This window comes from Protopterus annectens, chromosome 1.part1 (genome assembly GCF_019279795.1).
Source record: "Protopterus annectens isolate FY-2018-M chromosome 1.part1, PAN1.0, whole genome shotgun sequence".
Classification (NCBI taxonomy): Eukaryota; Metazoa; Chordata; order Ceratodontiformes; family Protopteridae; genus Protopterus; species Protopterus annectens.
In genome coordinates, this window is record NC_056726.1 from 569234170 (window position 1) to 569257166 (window position 22997).

At 37.9% G+C, this 22997-nt stretch overlaps 1 protein-coding gene across 1 annotated transcript in view; it reads left to right on the plus strand.

The window, feature by feature from the left end:
* LOC122814881 overlaps positions 1–22997 on the plus strand; it is a 1525389-nt gene that overhangs the window by 1245897 nt on the left and 256495 nt on the right. Inside the window, exon 26 of the mRNA XM_044087155.1 lies at positions 17841–17976. Coding sequence (XP_043943090.1) covers positions 17841–17976 — 136 coding nt within the window. The remainder of the gene's footprint in view (positions 1–17840; positions 17977–22997) is intronic.

Below are 22997 nucleotides of genomic sequence, written 5' to 3' on the forward strand. Positions count from 1 at the left end.
AGGCAAGAGCCTTTGCCAGTAGCTGAAATCCTAGGGAAGCCAGGTGCAAACCATCTATAGAAAAGCAGTGAGGTTTCTCAACCATGGCTTCCCAGGCAGACAGGAAATGGATCCCCTGGAATGACACCAAAGACTAAGCCATATATTGAAATCAATCATTTTTTGTTTATACTGTGGCATCATTCTAGGTGAGGGTAGTATGCTGCTCAAGGCCAGGATATATAATTATTTGTTAGTTAATTGTATTAGACTAGATTCCATTACATAGGAATCTTAACATATTGCATGCAATAATTTGATACATTTTACTATCTTTTTAATAGATTACTAGATAATAATATAATATTGCAAAATCTTATTTCAGTCCTTCTTTAGAAGCAAAATAATAGGAACTATGATTCTTTATGAGAAAAATGTAATTTTGTCAAAATATTATTAAAAAAGAATACCAAGAAGGTTTATTTACTGTAGTAATTGACTATGGACCATAGTAAAGTTATACTGGTTGTCAGGTATCATGGCTAAGAAAGAAATGACTCACTTATTCCATATTCTAGATGATATGAAGGGAAACGTAACCATAAGAGAAGACTTTAATTGTATCATGGGAAAATCCAAAAACAGTGTTTTAAGAGATCTAAGAATTTCATCCTGAGCAAAAATAAGAATTAAGTTCAGAAAGTTATTTTATGAAATAATAGATTGCCCAAGTCTGAATCACAGTGCTCTCTTTAAATTGAAAGTTCATTTAAAAAAAATTATTATATACTTCAAAAATTCCAGATTATATTATTAAACTTGATTTTAATATTTGGTTTACAAATTAAATCAATATTTTCTTGGATACCACTCTAGAAATATGGATGCATTAATGATCTGGAAGTGTTTTATAAACTATATGGTAGGATATTGTCATGGTACAGTAAAAAAATCAATGGGCCAAAACAATTAACCAAAATTCAAGAAGAAATCTAGAAACTTAAGAATTTTTTTCAAAAAGGGGATGAGTCTTTGTTATCTCAAATAAGTACTCTTAATAATCAATACAAAGGTATTATTACACATAAATAATCAATATAATCAATAGAGGATGGCGCAGTGGTGAAGCAGTTTACAATGTCACCTCACAGCAAGAGGTTATCTGGATTCATCTGGGTGCTCTGGTTTCATCCTACATTACAAACACATGCATCTGGACTGTTTCTCACTGAGCCTCCACTGAAAATTGGCTCATTCTAAGTCAGAATTTCCTGGTAAACAAATGTTAAATAAATAAGTAAATAAATATCACTAGAAAAACTAAATTCTGTTTATGCTATGACTCCTAGAGGCATGCATATCATTTTAGGAAGCTCTAAGGTACAGTGAAGAAACTCACAGATTATAAACATTATAATTGCCAAAGGTAATAAATCTAAATTAGATAATAAAGGAATTTATTTTGAATTCATATCATATTATAAAAATCTAAATCTTTCAAATAATTCTGTTTTGACTAATAAAACACAAGAATTTAAAAATGTAAATAACTTGGATATAACCAAAGTATCAGATTCAACAACAATATTTAGAAAGATATCACTTTATTAGAAATTAAAAAAAAATAAATTCTCTTGAATCAAATAAAGTACCAGCAACAGATGTCTTAATGTCAGGGTTATATAAATTATTTACACCATAAATTGCATGATTAAATATTATTGAAACAAATTCTGGAATCCTTCTACCCTGGAAATATTCTCTAATATCCCTATACATAAAAAACAGTGAGTCATCATTTTGTTCTGCATACAGACCTATATCTCTGTTTAATGTGGTTACAAAATGCATGTGCCTATTATAGTTGACAGATTAAAAACTTTCATTCCTATATTGATTTAAAAAAAACAGAGCAGTTACTTTACCAAAAGACAAACACAGGATATCATTAAAATAATGACAGCAATTACAGATTTTGTTAATAAAAAAGGTGACTAAATTAGCTTTGATAGGTTGTACATAGAGGTAGCATTCAACACATTCAAGTGTTTTTTATTCTTTAAAGCCATGGAATATTTTGGCTTTTCCCAAAAACCTAGAAACCTAATTAAAATATTTATCACAACAGTAAGGTTTATGTTAAACTAAGTTCTCATCTTTCTGAATCATTTGAAATCATGAGGGTACCAAACAAGTATGCCCTCTTTCCCGTATTTTGTTTGCCTTAGGAATTGAAATTCTGGTTATAGTTATCAGATTTGACAATAAAGTTAAAGGTTTGTTTTCAGGAAGTAATTATTGTTCACAGATCATGCTACTTACTGTTGATATCTTGGTTTCTGTCACTAACTTGACTACCACTACTTATGAACTAATTAAAATTATTAAACACTTTGAAAAATGTTCCAGTCTTTATTTTAACAATAATAAAGCAAAGTAATTATTCAATAAAAAATAGCTTCTATTAAACTTATGAAAAATACATTTGGAAAAGACTTTTGAGGAAATGAAATATCTTAGTAATACTTTAGGTAAATCTTGGAAATCCATAAGGAATACAAATTTTGATACTGTATTAGCAGAAATAATAAATTAAAACAGCTCTGGAATTATCAGATTTATAGTTCTGAAAAGACACTTCAACTTATTAAAATGGTGTTCCTACCTGGAATTATTTAAACCATTCATACCACTGTTCTATCTCCTTCTAAATCTCAGTTAACTTCTTCGTCTTCTTCTTCTTCTTCTTTTGGCTGCTCCCATTAGGGGTTGCCACAGCAGATCAACTGTTTCCATTTCCTCCTGTCCTCGGCATCTTACACTGTCACACCAACCACCTGCATGTCCTCTCTCACCACATCCATAAACCTTAACTTAGGCCATCCTCTTTTCCTGTTACCTGGCAGCTTCGTCCTTAGCATCGTTTTCCCAATATACTCTGCATCCCTCCTCAGCACATGTCCAAACCAACATAATCTTGCCTCTCTGGCTTTGTCTCCAAACCTTCCAACGTGGGCTGACCCTCTAATATACTTATTCCTAATCCTGTCCATCCTAGTCACACCCAGTGCAAATCTTAACATCTTCAACTCTGCCACGTCAAGCTCTGACTCCTGCCTTTTTGTCAATACCACTGTCTCCAACCCATATAACATAGCTGGTCTCACTACCCTCTTGTAGACCTTCCCTTTCACTCTTACTGGTACTCGTTTGTCACAAATCACTCCTGACACTCTTCTCTACCCACTCCATCCTGCCTGTACTCTCTTCTTCACCTCTCTTCCACACTCACCATTACTCTGAACTGTTGATCCCAAGTACTTAAACTCATTCACCTTCACCACCTCTACTCCCTGCATCCTCACCATTCCTCTATGCTTCCTCTCATTCACACACATATATTCTGCCTTAGTTCTGCTGACCTTCATTCCTCTTCTCTCTAGAGCATATCTCCACCTCTCCAGGGTCTCCTCCACCTCTTCCCTACTCTCACTACAGATCACAATGTCATCTGCAAACATCATAGTCCACGGGGACTCCTGTCTGATCTCATTTGTCAACCTGTCCATCACCATTGCAAATTAGAAAGGGCTCAGAGCTGATCCTTGATGTAATCCCACCTCCACCTTAAACGCATCTGTCACTCCCACCGCAGACCTCACCGCTGTCACACTACCTTCGTACATATCTTGTACCACTCTTACATACTTCTCTGACACTCCCGACTTCCTCATACAATACCACAACTCCTCTCTAGGCACCCTGTTATATGCTTTCTCTAAATCCAGAAAGACACAATGCAACTCCTTCTGACCTTCTCTGTACTTCTCCATCAACACTCTCAGAGCAAACATCGCATCTGTAATGCTCTTTCCTGGCATGAAACCATACTGCTGATCACTAATCATCACCTCCATTCTTAACCTAGCTTCTACTACTCTTTCCCATAACTTCATGCTGTGACTGATCAGTTTAATCCCTCTGTAGTTACTACATCTCTGCACATCACCCTTATTCTTAAAAATCGGTACCAAAACACTTTTTCTCCATTCCTCAGGCATCCTCTCACTTTCCAAGATTTCATTAAACAATCTAGTTAAAAACTCTACTGCCATTTCATGTAAACACCTCCATGCTTCCACAGGTATGTCATCTGGACCAACAGCCTTTCCATTCTTCATCCACTTCATAGCTATCCTTACTTCCTCCTTGCTAGTCCACTGCACTTCATGATTCACTACCCGCACATCATCCAACCTTCTCTCTCTCATTCTCTTCATTCATCAACCCCTCAAAGTACTTCTCCTCAACACACTCTCCTCACTTGTGAGTACATTTCCCTCATTATCCTTTATCACCCTTACCTGCTGCACATCTTTACTAGCTCGGTCCCTCTGTCTAGCCAAGTGGTACAGGTCCTTTTCTTCCTCCTTAGTGTCCAACCTTTTATACAGCTCTTCATATGCCTTATCCTTAGCCTTCGCCACCTCTCTCTTTGCCATGCACCTCATCTCCTTATACTCTTGTCTACTTTCTTCATCTCTTTGACAATCCTACTTCTTCTTCGCCAACCTCTTTCTCTGTATACTCTCCTGTACTTCTTCATTCCACCATCAGGTCTCCTTGTCCTCCTTCCTCTTTCCAGATGTCACACCAAGCACCCTTCTAGCCATCTCTCTTACTAGCTCTGCTGTAGTTACCCAGCTATTCGGTAACTCTTCACTGCCACCCAGTGCCTGTCTTAACTCTTCCCTGTACATCACCTCACAGTTACCCTTTTTCAATTTCCACCATTTGATCCTTGGTGCTGCCCTCACACTCATCCTCCTCTTCTTGATCACCAATGTCATCCTACAAACCACCATCCTATGCTGCCTAACTACACTTTCCCCTGCCACCAATTTACAGTCTCCAATCTCCTTCAGATTGGCCCTTTTACATAAGATATAATCCACCTGTGTGCATCTTCCTCCACTCTTGTATGTCACCCTATGCTCTTCCATCTTGTTAAAATACATATTCATCACAGCCATGTCCATCCTTTTCGCAAAATCCACTACCATCTGACCTTCTGCATTCCTTTGCTTAACACCATACCTACCCATCACTTCCTCGTCCCCTCTGCTCCCTTCACCAACATGCCCATTGAAATCTGCTCCAATCACCAGTCTCTCACCCTTGAGTACAGTCATCACCACTTCATCCAACTCACTCCAAAATTTTTCTTTCTCATCCATTGCACACCCAACTTGTGGAGCATATGCACTAACAACATTCATCATTACACCATCAATTTCCAGCTTCATAAACATCACTCTATCCTACACTCTTTTCACCTCCAAAACACTCTTAGCATACTCTTCCTTCAGGATAATGCCTACGCCATTTATCCTCCCATCCACACCATGATAAAACAATTTGAAACCACCTCCGATACACCTAGCCTTGCTCCCCTTCCATCTGGTCTCTTGCACACACAGTATACCAACCATCCTTTGGTTCATCATATCAGCTAGCTCCCTCCCTATACCAGTCATACTGCCAACATTCAAAGTTCTGACCCTCACTATCACAGTCCTAGCCCTTACCTGCTTTTGGGCATGCCTTCCGCCTCTTCTTCTCCTTCAGCCAACAGTAGCCTAATTTCTGCCAGCACCCTGTAGGCCAATAGTACTGGTGGTGGTCATTGTTAACCGAGGCCTCGACCGATCCAGTATGAGTTTCTGTACAGTTTTCTGCATGTGTGATGTGATACAATTTTACGCCAGATGCCCTACCTGATGCAACCCTCCCCATTTATCCGGGCTTGGGACCGGCACAAAGAAATGCACTGGCTTGTGCATCCCCAGTGGCTGGGTTCTTCTAAATCTCAGTTAACAGCTTATTAAAATGGTGGTACTACTGGAATTATCACTCATACCACTGCATTATCTCCTTCTATATCTCAGTTAAAATATAATAGTATTCTACTAAAAATGCTATGGTCATCAAAAGGTTCTAGTACATTGGTTTGATAAAAAATAGCACTCTAACTGGAACATATTGCATCAATCATCACTTGAGTTAAAAAAATGTAACTTTTCTGTTGCACAAACATTACACAGAAGAATAGTTTATGGTATGCTTTTTGCAATTGTATGCAATTTAACATTAACTTGCATTAATTTGCATATGTTTCCATCATCACACGTTCAGTCAGTTTTGAGATATCAATTTATGTTTTCTAATTTTGATACTAAATAATTGTTTAATTTATTAATTCCTTTTCAAATTTCCAAAATATTATTAATGAATTTTAATAAGACAGAATACAACAGACAGACTAATCTCTTTATTGGCTGAGCTACATGCTTTAATAATGGATCTTTAAAATCTGTTCAGTATTTAGTCTGATCTGAATTCAAAAAAAAAATAAATAATTCAAGTCAAAATGTCTTTGCTTCCTTTAATTTATTAAATAACAAAAAAAACAAAAACAATATTCCTAGTCTAATTAAATATTTTTGATGAACTGTTTTTAAATAAATTATATTCTTCAGTTTTATCTGATTTATATAACATTCTTGTGCAATATAAAAAATAATTAAATTAACTTTTTGGGAAATATAAGAAAAGATAAAAGAGAGTCAATGTTATGAATATTAATCAATGGGTGGAAAATCAATGGGTATGGTGGGTGGTGGGTAATACATGGAAAGTGTTTAGTAATACATGTTAACTTATTACTCTATAATACCTCAGTTACTTACAAAAATTAATAAACATAGTAATTCCAGTTGTTGGATGTGTAATGAAATATATAAAGCTGATTGGATGCAGCATGTATAATGACTCATATGTATTATCTTCATATTGGTATAAAAATAAAACATTTTCTCTGGTATAAAATATTTTTTTTCCTCTCAAGAGATTTAATTTTTTGAGATTTAGATTTTCATTTTTTGAACCTTCTTTTTTTTTACCTTTATGGACATCCCCTTTGAGAACATTTACAGACTAAACCAGAAGAAACACAACATTTTTCTCTCAACTTCATTCTTCATTCAGTTCATTAAACTTTATCTTTTAAAGATCTTTTTAAAAAAATACAAAGATCTTTAAAGAATCTTTCAAAAATTGACTCAATGTGTGTGTGTGTGTGTGTGTGTGTGTGTGTGTGTGTGTGTGTGTGTGTGTGTGTGTGTGTGTGTGTGTGTGTGTGTGTGTTGTGTGTGTGTGTGTGTGTATATGTATGTATGTATATATATATATATATATATATATATATATATATATATATATATATATATATATATATATATATATATATATAGTACATTTTGGACATATGATTTTCATTAATATATTATTGCAGTAAAATTATTTTTGATTAAAAAATGTTAAAAAATTGTAGGATAAAAATGAGCATTCAGAATAGTCAGTAAATCATTATTAGATTAACATCATGTGAACATAGATGCCCACTGTTAGGTCTTAAACATGCATTGCATCATTTGCAGCCTCTCTGTCTGGCAACTATTAGCTTCACTGATCTCATCTAAAGAAATGGATCTATGTTCAAGTGTATCTCTCAGGCACTGTTTTTTTTTCTCAGCAATGTTGACATTCAGTGTTTGAATAAGTCTTCTTTTTCCTTTTTGCAAATTTGAAATTCATAACTTTTTTTTTATCTATTTCCTTTGAATAACCAGATCAAAATGCTCTGCTTTTACATTAATTATTATTCTACTGCTGCTTTTCTTACCTGATAGAAGCCATACAATAGGAATTCTCTATTGCCTTGCTGTCTTTTTCTGCTGCTTGACTTTCACAGAGTCAAGATCAGAGTAGCTGGCTGCTTTACTGCCTACCAGGCATGCACCAGATTGCATTTTATTATGAACCATGCATTCTGGAGCCATGATCAATTTTTTTTTTATACAATTCTGCCATTAGACAATGTCAGTACATTCAGCCCAGATCAGTTTCTTTGTAAATTACTTTTTAGCCCTATAAATAAGAGCACCTGAATGTGAGTACTAATTAAATTAACATTTAGAAGATATTTACTGATTGCACTGAATGCGACAATGTAATTACTATAGTATATAAATTAAATGTTCCAGTTTGTACACTACCTTGAAAAAGCACAATATTCACTTGTGTGAGATACATACCTTGGTCAGTAGATTAATTTGCTTTTCAATTTGGTGTTAATATTTTACCTTAGTTTTAGTCTGTAATTTGTTTAGATATTAAATTTATAATTTTTCCTCTATGGTTAAGTTCAAGTTATTAAAAGTTACTTTTTCTTGAATTTATTACTGGTTTCTTTGTATGTTTTCTTGTGTTTTGGTTCCTGGTGACTTGTCCTGCTTGTTTTTTCTTTCATAACAAGCTGGTGCTTTGTTTGGCTAATGCTTTCCATGCTCACCAAGTTCTGCTCTGCCTCATATCAGTGAATTTAAAACTCTCCTATCTCCCTAGAACTCTTCTACTCTCATTCACTTTACTTCTCTATCTCTCAAATAGTTAATTCAAGTGCTCTATTACTCTAGCTTGAAACTTGAAACCTTTTCTATTACAAGTTATTGGTCCTAAATTGGTCTCACTAAAGTATCTTATATCTACTCATGTTTCTCCTCCCCTATTCTGCCATTCCATTTGGGTTCCTATATTACTCTTGACTGTCCAATACACGAGAATAGTTTCCTCTCTGTCATCACAAAAACGGTGAAATTTCTCTCACTCAAGCCAGATCAAACATGTGCAGGAGACTCTCTCCCAAACAGTCAAGGTTCAACAGGCCACCAGAGATGCAACCATAACTAACATCACACAACAGGAGTCCCATATCAACACACAACACAATCCCAGCTAGACATACTCACAACAAAACAAAAAAGGTACTACAAGAAAAAACCACAACAACAGACAAAAACACAAAGCAACACAAAACAAACACAAAACACAAATAAAAAAAAAAACACCACAAGGTTACTCAGAGTCAAGACAAAAAAATAGCTATAACAAAACACAACACGTACATGTGCACACACTGATCACAGCCATAGGGGCTGAATAAAACACACTGGACTGAATAATGAGTGGACAGAAGAGAAAATCACACACTCTATTGTCACCTACACTGGCGTCCAAAGAGACAGGCAGTCACCCTGTCGTCAGACAAAATCAAAGCGTCTACGACTGACTCAGGCCACTCCATGCTGGCGTGAAATGATATGACTCAGTCTCCCTAAATGCTGGCGTGAATGACCTGAGGGCTCTCTGAGAATGATGGTACATAGGAAAATCCTGATCTTACTCTCTGATCACATTCACAGGCCCAGTATTGTAGTAAAGGCTTGATATGAGAATTACATTGCTTTGCTAGGGATGGCTTGCACCTGTCACCCCTGGGCTTTCGGATATTGGCAAAGGCTCTTGCCACCCCCATATTGCCTTTTTTAGGCAAGGCTCAAAAGTCAAACCCACCTCCATAGACAGCACAAGGAACAAGAAACTAAGGGTAATGCTGCTAAACACCAGAAGTCTTAACCTCAAGATGCATGCACTCGAAGGTCTCCTCAGTATGGAGAACATCGATATCTGTGCAGTGACAGAAACCTGGTTCAAGGCTCCAGAGAGCACCCCAGCACTACCATGTTATACCTCATATCATGCTTTTCGGCCCCAAAACCCGGACCGAACCACAAAAGGAGGGGGAGTTTCCATATTTATCAAGGATATCCACACCTCCAGGTTAGTGGCATTGCACAAAGTATCAGAGACCATCCATGTGCAACTGACAGTGGGCAAGACTGCTTTTCAGTTTATAGCATCCTACAGACCACCCTCTTAAAGTCAGGAATCCCACTCAGCTTTCCTGAAAACATTGAAGAACATGAAGATCTCTCCAAACACCATTATATTGGGCAACTTCAACTACCCAAACATAGACTGAGAGCATTACTCAAGCCCCAGCACCTTAGCCCAAAGGTTCCTGGAATTTATAAACTCAAATGCTATGGAACAACTAGTCACCACTCCCACAAGAGGGGAAAACATACTAGACCTGATCATTACCAACATGGGGACTCTGTGCTCCATACCAGAAGTATATACCTCATTGGTAAGATCAGACCATAAATTAATTTCACTGGATATCCACATCCCGACCCCACCCCCAGCCCAGAAAACCACAGTGAAAAACTTCTCAAAAGTGAACTTCACACTTCTCAAAACTGAAGTGGAATCCTTCAAGGCCCCAGGGCCAGTGGAAACTACGGCCCAAACTGCAGAATCCTATATAAACGCATTCTACGGACATCTCCAGGAATGCATGGATCATGCTATCCCTAACCAAATCAAGACCCAATCATCCAAAGGCAGGCATCCAGTCTGGTGGACCCCAGCCATAAATAAACTGTACAACAGAAGGAGGAAGCTATTACATGATAGAGCAAAATCCCTAAAAGGGAAGGCATCTCTGATCAGTACTAGCAAAAAATTACCATCCCTCATAAAATCCTCCAAGGCCATCTTCGAGAGAAAAATTGCAGAGGACACTAAAGACAATCATAAGGCTTTTTTCAGTTATGTTCGGAACCTGGGATGCAACTCCCTGACTTGTTCTGAGTTGATTCTAAACAACAAAAAATACACTGAACCCACAGACATTGCCAATATCCTGGCAGACAGGTTCAGTGCAAACTTCTCCCCCCCCCCCCCCAAAAGAGCAAGTATCTATCCCAGCAGAGTGCAGCCTCCAAACATCTCTGATACTCAGGTGAAAGCTGCCCTCTCCAAAGCAAAAAACACTGCTTCCATGGGACCAGATGGCATCCCAGGTTGTGTCCTACATGAACTCCCAAGAAGAACTAATCCCTCAAGTAAAACTGCTGTACAATCTCAGCCTCACTACAGGATCTGTGCCCAAAGAATGGCGTACAGCAACAGTGGTCCCACTCCACAAAGGTGGCACCTCTGCAGACCCTGGAAACTATCGCCCCATAAGCCTGACTAGCCTAGTCTGCAAGGCTATGGAGAGGATCATCATGGAACTCATAAACAAAGATATTGGGGACCTACAGACACTAGATCCTACCCAATTTGGCTTAGTCAAGGGCAGATCCTGCCTTTTGAACCTGGTCGACTTCTTCGAAACAGTCACCAAGGCCATAGATGAAGGGAAGGTAGTCCACACAGCCTATCTGGACCTCGCAAAGGCATTTGACACAATACCCCACTCAGGCATCATAGATAAGCTATCCAGCCTAAATATAAACCCCTATGTCACAAGATGGGTCGCAAACTGGCTCAACGACAGAACCCACAGAGGCAGAGTTGCTGGAGCCATGTCAGACTCGAAACCGGTCACAAGTGGCATCCCACAAGGTTCTGTCCTGGGACCTCTCTTGTTCGGTATTTACTTTTCTGAGTTACAGGCCAACGTGGGAGGACTATGGCTCACCAAGTTCGCAGATGACTGCAAACTGGGTGCCATAATCGACTCTCCAGCTGACACAAACATCCTTCAAAAAGGTCTCGCAGAGATGAATAACTGGTGCCAGAGCCATGGTCTAAAGCTAAATGCCAACAAGTGTATAGTCATACCCTTTGGCAAAGACAATGTGCCCACAAATTACCACATAGGTGGTAACCCATTAAGTACAGTGAAAGTAATTAGGGATCTGGGGACCCAAGTTGATAGCAATCTCTCCTTTGACAAACACATTGCCAAAGTGGTTAGAAAGACCTTCTACATAGCCCACCTCATCATGAAAGGATTCACATCTAGATCAAGAGAGGTAATCATGCCTCTTCATTCATCCCTCATCAGGCCCATCATAGAATACAATGCCCCCTTTGGGATGTACCTTACCCGACACCTGCAGCAATTAGAAAGACCCCAAAAGTACCTCACCAAGAGGTTCAAGGGACTCAAACAGATGCCATATGCTGCTTGGTTAAAAAAACTCCAGCTCTACTCAGTTGCATACCGCCTACTTAGAGGCGATCTATGCCTGACATATAAAGCTATGTCCAACCCAGAATGAATGGACATGTTCCACCTCAGTAAATCTAAATCCCTTAGAGCCACACACTTGAGGGACTTGAACCTCAGCACAGAAATAAATAGAACATGCTGGAGGGACAGATTCATAACCCTGAGGCTCCCTTCACTCTGGAATAGAATTCCAATTCATGTTAGGCAGAGCAACTCACTGACTCTCTTCAAGAAGAATCTTGATGAGTGGATGGGGGATCGTAGGTTTGTCCCAGGGATTACTTCCGTGTCACTATTAGACAGAGGCTCAGTAAACTAAACTTTTAAAAGGGCACAGTATACTCAAATCAAGGGGTGGCGTAAGCCAAACACAATCGGGCTAGGCTTATAAATGCCCCAGGGCAGATAACCTAGTATGAACCTATGAACCTATGAACCTATGAACACTTAAGTGGCATTGTACCCAACTCCTACCTTTTAGCTTGCATCTGGTGAACCCACATTGCGGATTTATAATGTTTTTTGGGCTTTTAGTTCAACCACCCAACATTTCTTTGTGCCATTCCCAAGCCCGGATAAATGGGGAGGGTTGCCTCAGGAAGGGCATCCAACGTAAAACCTCTGCCAAATGACTTATGCGGAGAACATTTCATATTTCCATACCAGATCAGTCGAGGCCCAGGTTAACAACGACCACCACCAGTACTGTTAGCCAACAGGGTGCTGGCGGAAAGTGGGCTACTGTTGGCTGAAGGAGAAGAGGAGGGGGAAGGCATGCCCGAAGGCAGGAAGAGAGGAGAAAGGTTAGGAGTGTAGTAGTGAGGGTAGGAACTTTGAATGTTGGCAGTATGACTGGTATAGGGAGAGAGCTAGCTGATATGATGGAGAGAAGGAAGGCTGATATACTGTGTGTGCAAGAGACCAGATGGAAGGGAAGTAAGGCCAGGTGTATAGGAGACGGGTTCAAATTGTTCTATCATGGTGTGGATGGCAGGAGAAGTGGGGTAGGGGTTATCCTAAAGGAACAGTATGCCAAGAGTGTTTTGGAGGTGAAGAGAGTGTCTGATAGAGTGATGTTTATGAAGTTTGAAATTGATGGTTTAATGTTGAATGTTGTTAGTGCATATGCTTCACAAGTTGGGGGTGTGATGGATGAGAAAGAAAAATTTTGGAGTGAGTTGAATGAAGTGGTGGTGAGTGTACCCAAGTGTGAGAGACTAGTGATTGGAGCGGACTTCAATGGGCATGTTGGTGAAGTGAACAGAGGGGATGAGGATGTGATGGGTAGGTATGGTGTTAAGTAGAGGAATGCAGAAGGTCAGATGACTGTGGATTTTGTGAAAAGGATGGATATGGCTGTGGTGAATACATATTTTAAGAAGAGGGAGGAGCATAGAGTGATGTACAAGAGTGGAGGAAGATGCACACATGTGGATTATATCCTATGTAGGAGGGCCAGTCTGAAGGAGATTGGCGACTGTAAAGTGGTGACAGGGGTAAGTGTAGTTAAGCAGTATAGAATGGTGGTCTGTAGAATGACGCTGGTGATCAAGAAGAGGAGGAGGAGTGTGAAAGCAGTGCCAAGGATTAAATGGTGGAAGTTAAAAAGGGTGATTGTGAGGTGGAGTTCAGGGAAGAGTTAAGACAGGCACTGGGAGGCAGTCAAGAGTTACCGAATAGCTGGATAACTACAGCAGAGCTAGTAAGAGAGACTGCTAGAAAGGTGCTTGGTGTGACATCTGGACAGAGGAAGGAGGACAAGGAGACCTGGTGGTGGAATGAGGAAGTACAGGAGAGTATACAGAGGAAGAGGCTGGCGAAGAAGAAGTGGTATTGTCAAAGAGATGAAGAAAGTAGACATGAGTATAAGGAGATGAGGCGCATGGCAAAGAGAGACGTGGTGAAGGCTAAGGATAAGGAATATGGAGAGTTGTATGAGAGATTGGACACTAAAGAGGGAGAAAATGACCTGTACTGATTGGCTAGACAGAGAGACAGAGCTGGGAAAGATGTGCAGCAGGTAAGGGTGATAAAGGATAGTGAGGGAAATGTACTCACAAGTGAGGAGAGTGTGTTGAGTAGATGGAAAGAGTACTTTGAAGGGCTGATGAATGAAGAGAATGAGAGAGAGAGAAGGTTGAATGATGTGGGGATAGTGAATCAAGAAGTGAAACAGATTAGCAAGGAGGAAGTAAGGACAGCTATGAAGAGGATGAAGAATAGAAAGGCTGTTGGCCCAGATGACATACCAGTGGAAGCATGGAGGTGCTTAGGAGAAATGGCAGTGGAATTTTTAACCAGATTGTTTAATGAAATTTTGGAAAGTCAGAGGATGCCTGAGGAGTGGAGAAAAAGTGTTTTGGCACCTATCTTTAAGAATAAGGGTGATGTGCAGAGCTGCAGTAACTTCAGAGGGATAAAATTGATCAGTCACAGCTTGAAGTTATGGGAAAGAGTAGTGGAAGCTAGGTTAAGAAAGGAGGTGATGAATAGTGACCAGCAGTATGGTTTCATGCCAGGAAAGAGTACTACAGATGCAATGTTTGCTCTGAGAGTGTTGTTGGAGAAATACAGAGAAGCTCAGAAGGAGTTGCATTGTGTCTTTGTAGACTTAGAGAAAGCATATGACAGGGTGCCTAGAGAGGAGTTGTGGTATTGTATGAGGAAGTCAGGAGTGGCAGAGAAGTATGTAAGAGTGGTACAGGATATATACGAGGGTAGTGTGACATTGGTGAGGACTGCGGTGGGAGTAACAGATAAGTTTAAGGTGGAGGTGGGATTACATCAAGGATCAGCTCTGAGCCCTTTCTTATTTGCAGTGATGATAGACAGGTTGACAGATGAGATCAGACAGGAGGCCCCGTGGAATATGATGTTTGCAGATGACATTGTGATATGCAGTGAGAGTAGGGACCAGGTTGAGGAGACCCTGGAGAGGTGGAGATATGCTTTAGAGAGGAGAGGAATGAAGGTCAGCAGGGCTAAAACAGAATATATGTATGTAAATGAGAGGGAGGGTAGAGGAATGGTGAGGATGCAGGGAGTAGAGTTGGTAAAGGTGGATGAGTTTAAGTACTTGGGATCAACAGTTCAGAGTAATGGTGAGTGTGGAAGAGAGGTGATGAAGAGAGTACAGGCAGGGTTGAATGGGTGGAGAAGAGTGTCAGGAGTGATTTGTGACAGATGGGTACCAGTAAGAGTGAAAGTGAAGGTCTACAAGAGGGTAGTGAGACCAGCAATGTTATATGGGTTGGAGATGGTGGCATTGACAAAAAGGCAGGAGTCAGAGCTGGATGTGGCAGAGTTAAAGATGTTAAGATTTGCACTGGGGTGTGACTAGGATGGACAAGGTTAGGAATCAGTATATTAGAGGGTCAGCTCAGGTTGGACAGTTTGGAGACAAAGCAAGAGAGGGGAGATTGCATTGGTTTGGACATGTGCTGAGGAGGGATGCTGGGTATATTGGGAAAAGGATGCTAAGGATGGAGCTGCCAGGTAAGAGGAAAAGGGGAAGGCCTAAGATAAGGTTTATGGATATGGTGAGAGAGGACATGCAGGCGGTTGGTGTAAAAGAGCATGATGCAGAGGACAGGAAGAAATGGAAACAGTTGATCTGCTGTGGCGACCCCTAATGGGTACAGCTGAAAGAAGATGATGATGATGATGATAATGATGATGAGTTCAACCACCCAACAAATGCTCACTTGCGAAAATTGCTTTTAAGCTTAGCTCCATGGGAGAACCCCAATATTCATAGTCAACATTCTCTGATATTTAAATGAACCACCATGTTTGGATTTCTTTTCAACCAGCTCCTCCTCCTAGAGTAGTTTGCTAAAGGTGGTCCTGTCATGAGCACACCATATGGTATAGTTGCAAGAATTATGTGAGCATGCAGGTCTCTTCACCATGATAAGATTATAGTACCAGGAGAGAATAATATGAATTAATTCCCAATGAGTCATTTAACATGTATGTATTTTTGTAGCTGGAAACAAAGAACTTTTTTGACACATACACCCACAGCTCAGACATTTTTTTTTTCAGGAGTTTCCATATTTCTTGCTTTGCTTGATGTTACTTGTGTTATTGCTATGGTATTATGGGAAGTTTGTTCACAGGATCTATATTAGATGAGCGACCATTCCAATGTTCGAATCATAGATGGTCGACATCATATGATCGAATGTCGGAAAGGTCGAAGGTGAAAGTCAATGGCTTTTCACGTGCAGAATGGGAAATTTTCCCTTTATGCACTGAAGTGCATTCTCAGAGTTGGTATATTTAAGTAGGCGGTGTGCAGGTGGGCTTGCTGTATTATATAGTCAATGTTTCGAACTTCGCTCATATGAGTTTGCTCAACTATATATACCCTGATCACAGTGTACTTGCCCTTCTACTAAGGCCTGCAGCCTGTGCCGGTGCTGTAGAGGGATAAAGATGTGACTATAGCCAAGATGACCCAAGGCTGACTAATAACTTGGGTATTTGGCAGTGCAAGAAAAGCTGGATGTCTCATTCTCATCCTCTTGACTAGTGATCCAGGTATTTGACAGCACAAGCAAACAGGATGCGCCATGCTCATCCTGAGAGGGAGGGATGGTGACTCCCACCTGGCTTAAGTTGCTTTTTTTTTTTTTTTTTTTTTTTTAATGGCAGGGCCTTGGCTGAAGATCTGATGCTCACCATGATCTGGGAAGCCAGTGCAGGAAAGACATAGAATGGTGATGGTAGCCCCTTTTGGCATATGTGGGGGATACTGTTAAACAAACAAAATGGCATATGCATCCCTTGCAGAGATGCAAGTATTAGCATCACCACCAAGGGCAGGTTTAAACCAGAAAAATGAAAAAGCTTTCTTTGCAGGTAGGCTTCTGAGAGTGCAATCTACCCTTATGGCTGTCTGCATAATGACTCCATCATACAGTGTGATGTCTAATTGAGGGGAGACTTGATGACTGGTAGACGGTGAGGCAAAAACAATGATATAATGAAAATCTATAATATGGACCATAAAGGTTAAATACTGTAACACAATCAGACACAAGCAGCTCATTTATAGTAGCTAACACATCCTCACAACATGTCACAGGAGTTTTCCTTTAATAAATCCTTTTTGGTCTTAGTTGCTTTAGCATGAGAAGATCCTCTTAGCCCTCCAGACTAGAGTCGTGAAATACATATCCTGAAGTTAGTGTTTAGAACAACAGATGTGAAAGAAAGAAAAGGGAAGTAGTCTTTCCCCCCCGACAAAGTTTTGGTGTCATGAAACAGAGAGAAGTGGTTCAACCATGTGATGGAAAAAATGGACACCTTATCTACAATAGTACAGAAATGACTAGGCCTAAGAAATTCCTGCAAAATTCTGTCCATCACCTGTTCCATGGAGTGTTTCCATTGTTTTGAAGTTTATAAATCTGTTCCATGGACATTCAACTCATTATCAACATTTGTTGTGCCTGGATAATAACCACCTCAGACAGTGTGATGTCTAATTGAGGGGAGACGATGTTTGTCACACAATCTGACAAAAGGAGGTGAATTTCTGTGAGTATAAAGACAAGTAGTAATAGTTAGGCATTGAATTGATCCATATTCCAGAGTTATTAGCAGACCTTTCTTGAATTAGGGCTGTTGGCTTTGCCATCATAAATTAAAACCAAGGCTATTTGGCATGCTATACAGCAATGTTAAAAGTAGGCCAAATACTTTAGAACGAGTGAAAACTGGGAAAAAAGCCTTGATTTATATTACTAGTTTATCTTGTTAGCATTAAAGTGTTGCATACACTATACAATGTTGGACGATCAGTATTTCATAGAAGATTTAAAAATCCTATATCAATTAAGATATATATGTTTTTGTTTCACAGTGCAGGGGTTGGTCGGACAGGCACATTTATTGCTTTAGACTACCTTCTAAAAATGGCAACATGTGAAGGAAAACTAGATATTTTCCAATGTTCAAGCAAGCTACGAGAGAGGCGTACAGACATGATCCAGACAAAGGTAAAGCAGTTTTCATATGTGATTTACTTTGACTTGCTTTAATGAATTATTTTTATTTATTTTTATTTTTTTTGTTTGTTTGAACACTTTTGGTCAAGGTTTTATCCTGTTCATTTTCTGATACCTTGTTTCCTGTTATAATGACCACCCACAACCCTCCTGGACATGGGCAGTCATTACTAAATACAGTCCTGGGTATTGACTAGAGTATCGTTGGTATTACATTTCAGCTAGGCTTGAAATGACATCTTGGTCAATAGCCTAGTAGCCCCCTATGATCCTATGATATATATACATATATATATATATATATATATATATATATATATATATATATACATATATATATATATATATATATATATATATATATATATATATATATATATATATATATATATATATATATATATATATATATATATATATACATATATATATATATATATATATATATATATATATATATATATACATATATATATATATATGGGTGAACATGCATATTTAAGTAAATCCAGAGATACAGAGTCATCTTAATTAATTTATCTGAATATCTGCTCTTCCCCTGCATTAGAGCAACCTGGCAGTGAGAATACATAAGTAAGGCAGTATGACAGCAAAGCCCCATTTCAACAATAATTTTTTTATCTGTTGGTGCCTTATCTGCATTGAAATATGATACTTAAGTAAATGTACTTAAAGCATTTGTGTGTGTGCATTATCAGGTTTCATGTTAGTATGTAGATGTCTGCAGTTCATGCCTTATAGCCAGACATAGTTCACCCTTCTGAGTTCAAGGAAATATGGTGAGCCTATCCAGTAATGTACTGTGCGCACATTCAGATAAAATGTTTCATGGTATTTTGTGTCTACAAAGGCAAGGGAAGGTGCTCTTATTCAGAAAATCCACTGATGAAACACTTCATTATTGTGGTGTGGACATTCACATAAAAGTTATGTTTTATAATATAGAAGAGACTGAATTTTGCTTACACACACACAGAATCCATAATGGATTATGAATATGCACTACATCAAGATTCAATATGTCTCTAGAACAACCACTGAAGTCATAATAATTGAATCCACTGAATGCACTAAAACCTCTGTTTTTAAAGAGGCCTTACATAGGGGCTGTACTACCACACTCCCACAGCATTAAATATGATAAATCTGAGACTGCAGAACTGTAGACAACAGAAAAGCCCCAAACTCCACCGATAAGCAATGTTTTTCAAAATCACTACCTGCAAACCTCAAATCCAACACATTCTAGCAAGTGACAACTGAACCATGACCTGTTTTATTGCAGTGCTATTACCGAGAGTATTCAGACACAAGGAGAAAGTATACTTTGTTTTCTTAGCTCTCCTTAAGCTCTAACTTATCTGTGATGAACTTCATGATAGTTGAGCAGTCTGTAACCATCTTAATATTTTTCAGTTGCACCTATAGTTCTCTTCTATTTCTTACAAATTCAAAACAATTTTCTATTACCAGCTAGGCTTTTGTTGCCTATATCCTACTGGTCTCACTGCAGGAGGTTTAAGGTATTACACAGTGAAGACACTAGCTGAGCTGAGTATTTTTTGGAGTTTTCACTGTATAGCTTATCTGTGTGACACTTTTAACCTTTGTTTAAAATAAGTATATTAGTCATTGTAGAATGGACAAAATAAAAAAAAAACTGAAAACACCATCCAAAACATCTACCACAGACATGGTTTAAAACAAGACAACAAAACAAAAACAATCATTTCTTTCAAAGGAGAAAGCTTCCTTACCCCACTATTCTTAATACAACACAAGCAGTAACATACAACCTGATTTAACCAATAAAAAAGACTAGCAATTCTGTTTCAATTAAATGAAGCAATGGTGAAAAGTGTTCCACCTATGTATACATATACAGACTGAAGAATTATCATTGGGTCATATGTTCCATGTTTTGTTGCATTGATGATCCACACTTTAAATCCCAGACCACAGACTTCTATTACTAATCCAAAAGAGTGTTTTTGCAGCATGGAAACTCCATGTGAATCCCATACCCCACATCCCTATATTTACTGACTCTGAGATTGTAAAACAATGGGAAAATGAAGAAACGTGCAAATCCTCAATCCATTAAGATTTCATACATATATATTGAAAATACTCAATACCTCTGCTTGTCAACAAAATTCTTTAAATAAACAATGATTGCTTTTCTTTGAATAATTGGAACTGTAATTCTTCTTAATACATTGTATTAGTTAGTAGACAACCTTGTAAATAGTTCTTATATGTTCTTTTATAATAGTTTATAATTTAGTGTATCTGTTTTAATATTTTTTTAACCTTCTACTATGTCAAATATTTCTTTTTTAAATGAAATGGTTTTTTTATGTTCAAAAAAATGTATAAAATATAGTGATTTTGCAGTCAATCAAGAGGCATATTGACCAGTAAGGAGTATACAGCAAACAGATGCACACACAACAGATATACAGAAACATACACACATACAGTTTTTCTGTTGGAATTCCAATATTAGTCTCATAAAAGTAAGACTGAAAGTATGACTATGGGAAAGAAGCACAAAGTCCATGGTTCACACTGGGTCCATTTTGCAGATAATATCATTTTCCACTTGACTGGATATGACTTTTATTTTCTATTTATTTTAACTTTTTGTTATCATTTTTAAGGGTGATTTCTAGGACAGTGATTTATGAGGCAAACACAATTTTTGTAGTCAATTGTACATTTATGTGTTTGTGTAGTGTGCAAGATTTCATTTATTACTTTTTATTGTGAATGGGACTGAGTTACTGATTGATTATATCATGTGAGTGATTAAAGGTCCACATAAGATGGTGAAATACTTGATGCATACCTCTCAACCGTACAGATTTTATAGAATATCCAGATTTTTGCCTCTTATTTTTAGTCTGTTTCTCATACAAGTATGGTTTTTCTGGCAAATTGCTAGCAAATTTTTGAGAAGTGAAGTCAGAAAATAATGACAGACATTTTAGAGTCATACTTTCTGCCTTTCAAAAAATTCATCTTAAATCCAAACCTGTAATTCTGTGAACTTTCTAAGTTCGTAAGGGCAATATTTAAAAATTGTCCCTATTTTTGATTCTTTGTCACCCATTATCTGTAGCTTTGACCAGATTTCTTGCTGTAAGAAGTTGAGAGTATGAAACTGAAGCAATACTACTTTGACTATCTCCATAAAATTAATGATATTAAAGTTTCTGCAAACTAATTCAATCCCAATATAATAAGAAATAACAGTGAACAAACTGATCCCATCAACTCTAACTAATATCATACTTGGATCATATATAACAACTTACAGGTTTCTAAAAATGATATGAATCTTAAAACGTGTCATCATTCAAGGAAAACATGTTTAACTTCCTATCAATATACAGGGCAAACAATTCTGTCTTGGATCTCTGCTGCCACTGTTGATCCTGAAGGGTAGGAGGGTGGGGGTTGGAGGGATACTTGTTTATCTTTGGAATAGAAAATAATGCAGGGATTTAAAGATGAAGTAATTTTAGAAAATCATATTCTTCTTCAGTAAACAGAGCCTTATATTAGCATATTAAATAACATAGACTCAACCTTAGAATGAGCTATATATACTTCATTCTTAGAGACATACTCATATGCTTCATCATTGTGTAACATTTAGTACATTCTGGACAAATAGTCAGTGCTGTCCATTATCACACCCCCACTCTTAACTAGTTACATAACACTCACATCCTTATTGTTTCTAAGGTCAAACAGGATTCTTTTTCTCATTTACATGAAAATTTGGAAGACAATTGTTCTTACCTAGGTGATGTCTAAAATCGTCTTCACAAAATCTTTCAAATGTAGAGATGGCAAGGTATGGTTGTGGGTTATATTAACTTTGCCTCTTAAGAAAGCCATCAGCATGTATGACTTGACATGATTAAACATTAATTGTAAGTTCAATTTTCTGCTGAGCAACTTAATTTCTATTAAACTATTAGCAATATTATTCCTTTGGGTTGGAATAAAAGTGAAACTTTTTTTAAAAGGTTTCTCATGATCTTCATTTAAATTCACATTACTGAAGTTATAAATATGAAAACTGCAAATGTCATAACCAAAATAATCTTGAAGGATTATCTTCCCCTACAATGTCGACAAATATTGTTGCAATAGTTGTTGTATTTGCTGTCCATCCATCTATCATGTTTGCTTGTTTTTGTGAAATCCTTTTAGTTCCCCAAGAGACTATAAAGGCTCCTGAGTGGTTAGCAAATATACAAATGGTTTCTTGTTGTTGTGTAAGGGTCCCTAGGACCTTTGGGGGCTGGATATGCTTGTTTCTCCCCATAGTCTTTTATTTTTTGGAAAGTTTGTATCCCTTTACCTGTACAACTTTATTTTCCACCTTCATAAATATGCTAAGATATTTAAATTTATAGCAGGATTTTTTAATATTGTCATTTAAAAATTTAATTTAATTGCTTAGTTTATCTAATTTACTCTCATTGTCTCTAATTAAATGTTGCATGTGCTCACAACCTGTCCTTTTAAAAAGTTCTAGTAAATAGTTGTGTAGTAATGAATTCACTGCTACACTGACAGGAAACTTCCAAAATCTCAAACCTTTGGGATCTCAAAGAACTTGGCAGCACTCACGAAGTATAAATTTTCCAGCTGTAAAGTCTAAAACTTAATTTATTTTCCAAAAGTTGGAGTGACCCACTTACTGCAGAGTACTTATTCTATGAAACATCCAAAGTGAACAACCATTTATCCAACTCTGGCGTACCAAAAAAAAAAAGCATGGCCATTTAAAAGTTACATGCCTTGTTGAACAACTTGAGGCTACATTCTCACATTATTGTTGGCCACTTCTGACATAACTGGGGTCAATGTATCCACCTATATTTCATTTGGTTTAAGAATATGGTTTGAAATTTGCTGTAATAAAATGATCAGCTTGTTAGGAATATTTATTGGATTAAAACCAGAGACAT